This window comes from Nansenia antarctica (genome assembly GCF_963989245.1).
Source record: "Nansenia antarctica genome assembly, chromosome: 18".
Classification (NCBI taxonomy): Eukaryota; Metazoa; Chordata; class Actinopteri; order Argentiniformes; family Microstomatidae; genus Nansenia; species Nansenia antarctica.
The window spans coordinates 12,348,305-12,360,854 of NC_137691.1; the positions used below are offsets into that span (position 1 = coordinate 12,348,305).

General features: G+C 45.3%; 1 protein-coding gene across 1 annotated transcript; it reads right to left on the minus strand.

Moving 5' to 3' along the window:
- Positions 1 to 2,178: 2,178 nt before the first annotated feature.
- Positions 2,179 to 7,771, minus strand: LOC308173654 (caveolin-2-like; the record flags this gene model as incomplete). Its single annotated transcript, XM_080548693.1, has 3 exons — positions 2,179 to 2,329; positions 6,078 to 6,265; positions 7,511 to 7,771. 3 exons carry the CDS (start codon positions 7,769 to 7,771, stop codon positions 2,179 to 2,181), a joined length of 600 nt encoding a protein of 199 aa, XP_080404819.1.
- Positions 7,772 to 12,550: the final 4,779 nt, after the last annotated feature.

Genomic DNA, 12,550 nt, shown 5'->3' on the forward strand with positions numbered 1-12,550 from the left:
CCTGTATGTCAGAACCTTGATCTGGACCTGTATGTCCGACCCTTGATCCATAACAATAAAGCCAGAATACCCAGCACACCGAGAAGCTACGTTTTGATATTTATTGACCGTGAACTGTCTTCTTAAAGCTACTTTATTGTGTGTTGTCAGCCATGTCATCTCAAGGTCGCCGGTTCGAATCCGGCCGCGGACATGTATTACTGCCTGTCATCCCTGCTCTCTCTCACCCATCTTTCCTGTCAATATCTACTGCCTCTATCCCATTAAAGCAGAAATGCCCTAAACATTGCGTACATAGTTACTAACTGACGCTAGGAGTTAGAGCTATAGTCCTGATAGGTCATAGCTGGGCTAGCATTAATTTAATTTTAATTTTAATTTTGCCATTTAGCAGACGCTTTTAATCCAAAGCAATTTACAAATTACAGGGACATTCCCCCTGGAGTAACTGAGGGCTAAGTGCCTTACTCAAGGGCACACTAGTAGTGGTGTGGTTTCAGGCGGGATTTGAACTCACAACCTTCCGATCACAAGTCCAACTCACTACCACTAGACCACCACTACCCCCGCATGAACATCAAATTGCTATGTGCAGAAAACAGTGCAATCCTTTGTGGAAACTCAGCCTGATAATAGGCTAGGTGCACGACATCCCTACTTCCTGAAAGGCAACTGGGATGAACATATCCTGTCTCACTCTATTGGTTTAATTGATTAATCAGCTGTGCACTGTGTGTTCCAACGGTTTACCGCACAGCTGATTAATCAATTAAACCAATAGAGTGAGACAGGATATGTTCATCCCAGTTGCCTTTCAGGAAGTAGGGAGATCGTGCACCTAGCCTATTGCAGTGTCAAAAAATAGTCTTTGAATTTAATAAATGAATTCAGATAGAGGTAGAGTGGGAGTAGAGGCACCATTGCACTTCCCAACACTTGTGATGGACCTGCACTTCATAAATACCTGCATTTATGCACAATGATTAGCCTACTTGCAAAGATTGTGATTATTGTATCACTGACTTTAGACAACTCCACTTATTGTGCACAGGTCACTCTAGAAAAGAGTGTTGAATGATTAAGGTGGACATCATGAAATGTCATCATGAAAACAAATGTTCACCTGATGAAATGCTGATTGCCAGTTGTGAACTATAACAACAGCAGCTTAAAAACATAAAAATCAGATGGTAAAAGAGGTAGAAAATCACACAGCTTACCACATTTGAAATCCCCTCCACTGATGTGATGTCACCTCATGAGAGTGATGTGATTGAGAAATATGGTTTTCTTTTAAAGAAACCTAATCTAATTGAAATATTGTTTCTTAGTAATTTCTTGCTGTCTGACCAAACAAGAATAACATTTGACATGGAGCTAAATGTTGCTAAATGTTGCTAAATGTTTCTCAGGGCCTTACATTGTTGCATGTACGAATCCAGTCCAGTTATGTTTTCTAGACTTTTTGGAAACATTGAAATTAAAGGGATATTTTACCCCCAAATCCTTGTTTGTGTAATTCTCTTCAGTCCACTACTGATATGGTCTCAAAATATCAATGTTTTGCACATACAAGCGTTATACAGTAGATGTCCTAATAGTATGCCTGCTTACCTGGATCTGTGTAGGCCTTGTTGATTGCATGTTTGTTGTCTGTATTAAGTATTATATTAAGTTTGTGTGCAAGTTCATGTGTGATTATCTATGTTAGGATATACTATTGCTGTGTGTGTGTGTGTGTGTGTGTGTGTGTATGTGCATGTGCTTGTGTGCGCGTGTGCGTACGCGCATGTGTGTGTGTTCGTTTGTCTGTTCATCCCTGTGTTCACGGGTGTGTTTCTGTGTGTGTTCTCACCATTGTGAAGTGTGTGCTGAACAAAACAGAAAAAAACAGATGTCACAAATAATTTATGTCATTTCCGTTCATTATATACAAAAACATTACAAGTGATGTTTAATGAATCAGTCCCTTCAGGCCCAGTACAAGTACAATGAGATTTTGGGGACTTTACGACATGATTGCTAACCACCTGGTTCCTCTCTCTCTGAACACTTGGCAGTGCACAGTAGCACGTTAGCACGTTAGCACGTTCCCCTCTGTCCCACTTAAAGCATTCCTTCCCTCACCCCTGGAAACTCCCCCGGCAGCCTTCCTGCTGACAGCGCTGTTGCAAAGCTCTAGTCCCGAGCCAGGCGGATGTTGATGCCTCCACAGCACTTCCCCATGCTCTTAAAGAAGGGGGCTATGGCGATGTTCAGCACACTGCCCCACACTATCTGGACCCAGTGCATGTTGATCAGGAAGAGCTGCGTACAGGGCATGATCAACCTGGGGGGTCACAGGGAGAGGAGAGGAGTAGGACAGAGAAGGTGTCAAACACTCAACCATGGCCGACTACTGGCGTTAACAGTACATAATGTTGAAGCACAGTACTGGCGTTAACAGTACATGTTGTTGAAGCACAGTACTGGCGTTAACAGTACATAATGTTGAAGCACAGTACTGGCGTTAACTGTACATGTTGTTGAAGCACAGTACTGGCGTTAACAGTACATGTTGTTGAAGCACAGTACTGGCGTTAACAGTACATAATGTTGAAGCACAGTACTGGCGTTAACTGTACATGTTGTTGAAGCACAGTACTGGCGTTAACTGTACATGTTGTTGAAGCACAGTACTGGCGTTAACAGTACATAATGTTGAAGCACAGTACTGGCGTTAACTGTACATGTTGTTGAAGCACAGTACTGGCGTTAACTGTACATGTTGTTGAAGCACAGTACTGGCGTTAACAGTAAATGTTGTTGAAGCACAGTACTGGCGTTAACAGTACATGTTGTTGAAGCACAGTACTGGCGTTAACAGTACATAATGTTGAAGCACAGTACTGGCGTTAACTGCACATGTTGTTGAAGCACAGTACTGGCGTTAACAGTACATGTTGTTGAAGCACAGTACTGGCGTTAACAGTACATAATGTTGAAGCACAGTACTGGCGTTAACTGTACATGTTGTTGAAGCACAGTACTGGCGTTAACAGTACATAATGTTGAAGCACAGTACTGGCGTTAACAGTACATAATGTTGAAGCACAGTACTGGCGTTAACAGTACATGTTGTTGAAGCACAGTACTGGCGTTAACAGTACATAATGTTGAAGCACAGTACTGGCGTTAACTGTACATGTTGTTGAAGCACAGTACTGGCGTTAACTGTACATGTTGTTGAAGCACAGTACTGGCGTTAACAGTACATAATGTTGAAGCACAGTACTGGCGTTAACAGTACATAATGTTAAAGCACAGTATTGGTGTTAACAGTACATAATGTTGAAGCACAGTACTGGCGTTAACTGTACATGTTGTTGAAGCACAGTACTGGCGTTAACTGTACATGTTGTTGAAGCACAGTACTGGCGTTAACAGTACATCATGTTGAAGCACAGTACTGGCGTTAACAGTACATAATGTTGAAGCACAGTACTGGCGTTAACAGTACATGTTGTTGAAGCACAGTACTGGCGTTAACAGTACATAATGTTGAAGCACAGTACTGGCGTTAACAGTACATAATGTTGAAGCACAGTACTGGCGTTAACAGTACATAATGTTGAAGCACAGTACTGGCGTTAACTGTACATGTTGTTGAAGCACAGTACTGGCGTTAACTGTACATGTTGTTGAAGCACAGTACTGGCGTTAACAGTACATAATGTTGAAGCACAGTACTGGCGTTAACAGTACATAATGTTGAAGCACAGTACTGGCGTTAACTGTACATGTTGTTGAAGCACAGTACTGGCGTTAACAGTAAATGTTGTTGAAGCACAGTACTGGCGTTAACAGTACATAATGTTGAAGCACAGTACTGGCGTTAACAGTACATAATGTTGAAGCACAGTACTGGCGTTAACAGTACATAATGTTGAAGCACAGTACTGGCGTTAACAGTAAATGTTGTTGAAGCACAGTACTGGCGTTAACAGTAAATGTTGTTGAAGCACAGTACTGGCGTTAACAGTAAATGTTGTTGAAGCACAATGCTTGCAGAGTTGTGGGTTTGATTCCCACATCGGCCACAGTAATATTTAATAATATATATGTACAATAACATATACAATAACATATAACAACATCTGTAGCACTGCTTGCTACAGCAAGCACACTAATTATGTCACTGTGCAGGTAACTAAATGACTTTGTGCAAAAGCGTGATGTTGTAATCACCTCGCTTGATGACTATGTATTGACCAGTGGAGGCTGGTGGATGCTGGTGGAGGCTGGTGGAGGCAGATATCGGAGGACGGGCTCATTGTAATGCATGGAATAGAATGAGGGATGATGATCAAACACGTGCGGAACTGGTGGAGGTAGGAATTGGAGTATGGACTGTTTATGCATGGAATGGAATGAGGAATGCATGGAATGGAATCAAACACGTGTGTCCGTCCTCCGATTTCTACCTCCACCAGTCTCCACTGGTATTGACTGCCCCCACCTGCCCCCACCTGGCTCAGCTTAGCCCTTTTTATCCATGACACTGTACTTTACTATGATACACGTGTGTATCTGTATATTCATTTGCTGTGTTTATATATCACGTTTTCTAAAGTGTATTATGTGCAATGTCTTTTATACAGCTGCGAAACCCATCGTCCAAGAGTGAGACAATAACGTTTTCTGAATCTGAAATGACATAATATGATTTTAGGTAATTCAACAATATCACACGAGAGGGAGTGCTGATATTCAATATAACAGTATGACCTTGAGTGTGATATTGCTTTTATACAACAGTTCTACAAACAAGCACCATTTATTAGTTAGTACACAGATTATGATTTCTTTGTTTATTTAATAATTTATTTGGCTTCGACAACACAAATAGTTCCACAACTGAATTTGCTCTTGAACTTGACTGTTGCCAAGCAACCTGCAAGCTAGCTACTTTGTATGAAGCACATTTATCTGTAAGTTTCCATTTATTGTGCAACCAGTGAAATAAGAGTCTGTTCACAGTCGCTGTAGTGGCATGTGTGATTCCAACGAGTTAACATCAGATAGTACTTACAATCTAATAGATAAAGACTGTTAATGTAGCCTAGCCTGATTAACGATAATTTAATAGAACACCTGTGTGGCAGAGTGATACATAGTTAAAAGTCCCAGTGCTGTTATACTCTATGGGTGCGTTCATAAATTTGCTCTGAGAGCGCCGGAGCGGACACTTGTTCTACGTCATAAAGGGACCAAGTAATTTGATTGGACAAGAGGCATTCCATGAGTGCTAATCAGATCCCAGAGCAAATTTACGAACGCAGCCTCAATATCATTCAGCACTCATGGAATGCCTCTTGTCCAATCAAATTACTTGGTTGGAACTAACTGTTGTATAATCTTCTATACCCTGCAGTAACACAACCAACTCCTACGAGGTAGAATGGACCCACCAGTGGCCTGGGGTGGTCCAGTGGTCTAGCCCCATGGCCTGGGGTGGTCCAGTGGTCTAGTACCATGGCCTGGGGTGGTCCAGTGGTCTAGCCCCATGGCCTGGGGTGGTCCTGTGGTCTAGCACCATGTGGTCCAGTGGTCTAGCTCGATGGCCTGGGGTGGTCCAGTGGTCTAGCACCATGGCCTGGGGTGGTCCAGTGGTCTAGCACCATGGCCTGGGGTGGTCCTGTGGTCTAGCACCATGGCCTGGGGTGGTCCTGTGGTCTAGCACCGTGGTCTACAGTGCACATGTATGCCGATGTTGGCAGGGGTTCAAATCCAGCCCATTCCCTGCTGACATGCCCTCTCTCCCTTCCTCTTCTTACTTTCCTGTCTGTCTTCACTACACTCAGAATGTTTATTTATTTATTTAAAAAAAAAAAAAAAATTTAGTGGGGCAGTCCCACTCATATTTTTCATTTTTATTTCACAGATACAGTGAAGATTTAGACAGAAAGGATGGGTGAGAGAGAGAGGAGGGATGACATGCAGGATACGAACCGGGGACCCTGCGGTTACATGGTCAGCGCTTAACCCGCTACGCCACCTAAGCGCCCCTGATTTTTCTTTTTAAAGAACGGACTCACCAGATGTGCAGACAACTGAGCACGGCGAAGAGGATACCCGCCACCAGTGAGACGGGCACGGCCAGGAGGAGGGAGATGAGGCGGTAGAACCACAGTCTGGACACCTCAAACAGGGCGTGGCTCCACAGCCACACCTTATCGAAGCTCCGCACCGAGGGGGGCTCCGCTATCACGTCCACGAAGGTCACCTTAGGGGACAGAATCAGAATCAGAATAAAAATAGCTTATTTTTTTACATCAATGTATGGATACAAAGATTACAATTCTTGGTTTCAGGTTCATTGGACATTGACATGACATAGGGGAGACACAGGGGAGACAGTCAACACAAGCTCTCCTTTTAGTGTTCGGTGTGTCGTGTTTAGTGTACAGTATGTACGTATACTGTAAAACAGGGGTGCACTGCAACACGTCAGCTCTCAAAAACAAGAAAATAAAAGCAATAAAATGGGGGAATTGTTACTTAAAATAAGCAAAATTAGTTTCACTTGCCAAGCTTTTCTTAAAACAAGTAAGAATGTTAAAACTAGTGCAGTCACGCAAAAAACAAGCATATTGCCTTGATTTAAGATATTGCTTACTTAGATTTAGTTTTTGCAGGGTGGTGAGAGTATGCTTTGAGAAAATGAGTTTCTTTGATGTAAACTGATGTTGTTTCCATACCTAAATAACTAGGACTCATAGACATGGTACTATCACACTCTGATGTAAACCCATTGCAAAATATGAGACTGGCTGCCCACTAATTTGGTCTCTGTAGAAGATGAAGAGGAGCCCTTCACTGAGACGACACAGGCCGTGTCAGCTGCATCCACTTGAGGTCAGTGTTGCTCAACAGTCTGTCTACCGTCAGACGCCACGTTGATGAAAAGCAGATATCCTCTATTGCATACACAGTGTCAAAATCTCCCATTGCCATTAAAGAGCAGTGCTGGGATACGTGTGAACGCTCATTCTTTAAACGTAGTAAACAAGTTGATATAAACCAAGTATGTCCAAGTATGACCTCTCTTCAAAGGTGTTTCCCCGCCCGGCTATTTATGGCTGTTCTTTTCAGGTTCAGTGTATCTTAGAGTGTCAGTTCAGTACATCATCGTAACCACAGCAGCTCTCTTGCTCCAGTCCTCTCTGTTTACCTTCGGTGATCTCTTGCTGTCAACAGAGGAGGTTGAACGATGAGAATCTGCCTTGTGTGCCGCGCTGTGCTGTGTGTATGTCTTGTCTATGTGTATGTGTGCGTGCATGTGCATATGCATGTGCTTCTGTGTGTGCGTGTGTGTGTGTGTGTGTGTGTGTATATGTGTGCGTGTGTGTGTGTGAATGCATGTGTCCATTTGTGCGTGTGTGTGTGTGTATGTGCATGCATGTGTCCATTTGTGCGTGTGTGTGTGTGCATGTGTGTGTGTGTGTGCATGTGTGTGTGTCTGTGTTACCTTCAGGCACTTGTTGACTCCCTTTGGATCCCTATCGTTGACTAGAGGCCTTGTGTCACTGTGAGGAGAAACAGAATCCTCCTCCTCATCTTCCACCTCATCCTCCACCTCCACCTCCACCTCCAGCTGGTCCTCTGGCGCTCCCTCTCCACGTCTCCCTGGTGGCATCGGATGTCGGCCCCACAGAGGGCTCTCCTCCTCCTGCTCCTCGATGTCCTCCAGGTCGAGCCGTGTCTCGGCTGGTTTGCCCCCCGTGCTCATGGTGTGTGTGTACCTCAGTGGTGTGGGGCGAGGCTGGGCTGTGAGAGGGGATGAGGGGGGCGGGGGGGTCCTCCCTGGAGGTTGACCACCACAGACCAATCCCACTGTCCCCGCTCCCTCCCAACCACCCCCTTCCTCCAGCGGCTTGGTCACTAGCACCCTGGTGGGACATTGTGGACGGGTGACTGTATGCCCGCTGGCTGAGGAATGCCCTTATTGGCTTTCACAGGCCCATATTATCCCACTTATATCACATTCAACGTTGTCCATCTGACAGGCCAAATTAAAGAGCTCATTTTGACCTGTGTGAGAGAGACTTTGGATAATGGATGGGCAAGAGCTGTCCCCACACAGTAATTGAGGAAACATTTGCAGTCGATAGACACAAACAATATACGAGGCGCGGGTGTAGATCTGACCACGTCATCCATTGACAATGCTGTGGTAATCACGACCCCAGATCATGTTGACAATGTTACGGTCAGAGCTAAGGAACCCAAACACAGAATACAGAGTCAGGACACGATGTATGAAAGAATCGGATTTTAATGAGTAAATTGCAGGGGGTAGGGGGCAGGGCAGAGAGGGCAGGCAGGCAGGCAGGGCAGAGAGGGCAGGCAGGCAGGGCAGAGAGGGCAGGCAGGTAGACAGGCAGGCAGGTAGATAGATAGATAGGCAGGGCAGGCATGGCAGGCAGGCAGGGCAGACAGGGCAGGCAGGTAGACAGGCAGGGCAGGCAGGACAAGTAAACAGGCAGACAGGACAGGTAGGTGAACGGGCTGGAAGGTGGATAGGCAGGCAGGCAGGCAGGCAGGCAGAAACCAGGAAGTGGTCCTGTAACATAAACAGAATGCGGTGAGACAACATACTTAAAAGACACAGAGAAGAATACACAAGAAACTAAGTGGGGTTACGCGGCCCGAAAACAAGACTTGAAATTACAAACAACGATCTGGCGATGAGTAGACAGGAAGCTGGGGTTCAAATACTGACAACGGACGAGGTGATGAACCCCAGGTGTGACAACCCCGCAGGTGGAGGTGACGACGAGTGAATGCTGGAGCCTGGGCCGTGCCCACACACAGACACACACTCAGACACACACACAGACAGACAGAGACAGACAGGAGAGAGGGAGATACTGGCCCAAGCTAGGTGGAAGTGGAGGGCTCTGACAGATAACGCCTCGTCGAACTGTCACATGATCTCTCACCGGATGGTAAGAAAACTCATTACATTGTAGAGCAGCGACAGTCTTTTTATCAATAAGATATTTGGTTGCTTTCAAAGTGCCTATTGACTCTACAACCGCCCCCGAACAACAACCACCGAGCATCAATAAATACCCACCTGACTGACAGTCAGCTTCACACTTGTGGGCTGTTGTTGGTGTCTGTTGTCATACCAACCACGTCACCTTGTTGAACAGGCCGCACAGGAGACAGAGGTAGAGAAGAGAGAGAGAGTAGGTAGAGAGAAAAGAGGTAAAGAGAGAGTATGTCAATTCGCAGGCATGAGGCTCCTGGAAGTTGTCTGGGCAGATAGGGGAGACAGACAGACTTCATGGTTCCACAGCGCCCTCTGTTGGTCAAGGCTTGCGCACATGAAATCTGATTGTCTGACAAGACACTCTTTACACAAGGATGGACAAGGCGATAGAATGGATTAAGAATGGATTAACTATGTACTATTCTACGACTACGTACAACAATAAGTGGAAGAGCAGCTCAGTGTGTAAATGATATGTGTAGTATCTTGGGTATACTAACTAATAACTGGACTGCCACAGACTTAGCGTATAGAGCTGTAGGCACTACTGCTCCTAGTGGTCAGATGTACGTATCGCACCCTATAACATTATTCATCACCTAAATGTAAACAGGACGAAGGTACGGTATGAGAAATGCGATGTATTAGTAGGGTCCAAAACCAAAATTCCGTGACCACTCTCTGGCTAACATGTTTTGATGATTTATTTGACTTCTAGGGACCTTTTATGAAAAATGTTGCCTCCAGGTCCCTCCCAAATCCCAAATACCTGTAACCTTTAAGGCAGGTGAATAGGGTAAAACATTTAACTAATAGCTATCACTATGAAACTTCCCCAGTTAATCACTTACATTAAGACAATTCTTTTTTGTATTACAAGTTTTCTGAAATTGTATGTTTAAATATGCAAATGAGGTGTTACCTAATTAAATATGCGGTAATTTGCATAACATTCAAGAACTTAAATCTGAACATTGGATAAAGCCAGGTTAAAAATTCTTGTTTCATCTTGTTGACATATTAGAGTCAAATGCTTGATTAATTTGTTTGTTAAATTGGATGCCCGTTAGTTGCCACCAGGGTATCAACTATTATGAACGTATAACAAGAGACGTAATTATACTTCAAAATAAGCTCTTTAATAGCTGTAACTTGAATAGTTATAACAGAACAATTGAACCACTTTAAACATATGTGATCACTCTGAATCAGAACATTCTGCCTCACTAGATTCTGAATCCTCCTCTCCCTCCTCCTCCTCATCTCCCTCCTCACTCTCATCTTCCTCCTTGTCTTCAGCTGGCCCTGGTGCAGGTAGATTCATTGGGAGAGCAGGTTGTGTGTGGCGGACAGGACGACAGTGACCACCCACCGGCTCCCAGCCATGTCCGAGGGGCGAGGGGTGGTGCTTCAGGGAGGGGTGGCGCACTAGATTGGCACGGAGACAGTGTTGGCGTTCTGCATCTGGAGGGAGACGGATGAAGTCCAAGAGTTGTTTTTCATTCTCTTCCACTTCTCAGCACAGGCCTCAGCCATGGTGCTGCTCTTTTTGTGGCCATAGATGACATCTTGTGTGAACTGGAAGAGCTCCTCTACCACCTCCTCCTTGCCGTCTTGCCACAGGGCTCTTAGCCACCTTGTCATACACCGACAATTTCCTTGTTCCATAGAAGCCTGAGTTGGCATCACAGCCTGTAATACAATGTAGCTGCACAATACAGTCTGCCATCTCCTCAGTCACTAGGCCACGGCATACAATTATCTCCTGCTTTCTCTTGATATAGATAGAGCATACCTGGCAACTGCTGTGAGATGGCCGCTGCTGCGACATAGGCATCGGTGTCAGCTGCATCTATGACAACAGGGCCACTGTAGCCTGACTCACGCAGAACTGCATAAGCAGAGAAGAGGATGGTGTCAGCCTCAGACTGGTCAAAGATGTAGTTCTGCATTGGTTGTTGTGTTGACAAGTTGGTCCGATGAGAGCCAACAGAGTAAACAATATCTGCATCTACAGTCTGTGCAAGGTCGGTCAGGTAGCTGCATATTAGTTGTTGCAGCCGCACCTTGTTGCTGACGCTACACAGCAGCGTTTTGAACACTCTGGCAGAGGGGAAGGGGTCGCCCAATTTCATGTAGGTGTTGGGGACATGTGCCTTACCCTGTACCCGCAGGTCTCGCTCGTCATCTTTCGTTGAGTATGCTCCATCGTACGGGTCATTCACACAGATGATACGGTCAGCATCACCATGGCGGGCAAGGATGATGGATGACACCTTGTGGACGTCGTCCGACCACTTGTATGGGGTGTCATCTTATGTCATCTTGTGTCTGTCGATCTTCTGCTGATCCTCCAAATCATGCTCATGTCGACGAGAGCGATGTAAGGTCCTTTCAGAACTACATATTGGAGAGAGAGCTTCTGGATGAGCTTGCTCTTCTGCGTCTTCCTGTATGTGCCATTGGAGTTGAATAAGGCCATACACTCCTCGACAACACAGTGTTCCAACAACTCTGGGAGATTCACAAGTTAACTGACCTCAACCAGGTCGATCACTGCCTTGAGAGCATCCTGCTCCATCTCAGCAGAACCTTGGGTTCCTCCCCGGGTTTCTTCGTGCATGGCCCCTTGGCAAATGTCAAGCGTTTGCTCAATGGGACAGATGCATGGAGGGAGGTATTCTTACTGAACACTCTGTCTCGTAAAATGCTGGTCAACTTCTCCTCTCCTGCAGCACGGGCTGAGTTGAAGTCAGCAATGAGCTCATCAGAGGCAGGCATGGCTGACTGTAGGGTGCGGAGGGTGGGTGAGGCCGGGTCGAACAGGAAGGAGTCAAACTCATGCATGCATGCATGCGACCAGGTCCTGCACACACTGCTCATCCTCTCGCATCCGTGGCCACATTGCATGTGCTTCTTCTTAGCTTCTTTTCGGTTGACCAGCGCGTTGTGAGCCGCCCGGATCTGGGTCACATTGTTCATATTTCTGGAGTGCACTAGCAGCTGCTTCTCATTCTAATCTAGAGGATGGAGAGCCAGCCAGACTTCATTTTGCTGCCCTTGTTCATTGTACACTCATGTCCCAGGCCATGTAGGACTAGGGGTTGCCTGTGATGGACTGAGTGAAATCAGTCAGAAGGAAGGCGACCTGATCAGCAAGGAGAGCTAGTCAGCATTGCCCAGAAGTTAGGCAGCCACCTCCCATACCTATTGTTATCGTACGCTACCATTATTAATTATTAATCAAACCTTTGACTCTAATATGTCAACAAGATGAAACAAGAATTTTTAACCTGGCTTTATCCAATGTTAGGTAACGCCTCATTTGCATATTTAAACATACAATTTCAGAAAACTTGTAATACAAAAAAGAATTGTCTTAATGTAAGTGATTAACTGGGGAAGTGTCATAGTGATAGCTATTAGTTAATTTTGTTACCCTATTCACCTGCCTTAAAGGTTACAGGTATTTTGGATTTGGCCCTCTGGCAAAAAACCCCGGGATTTTTG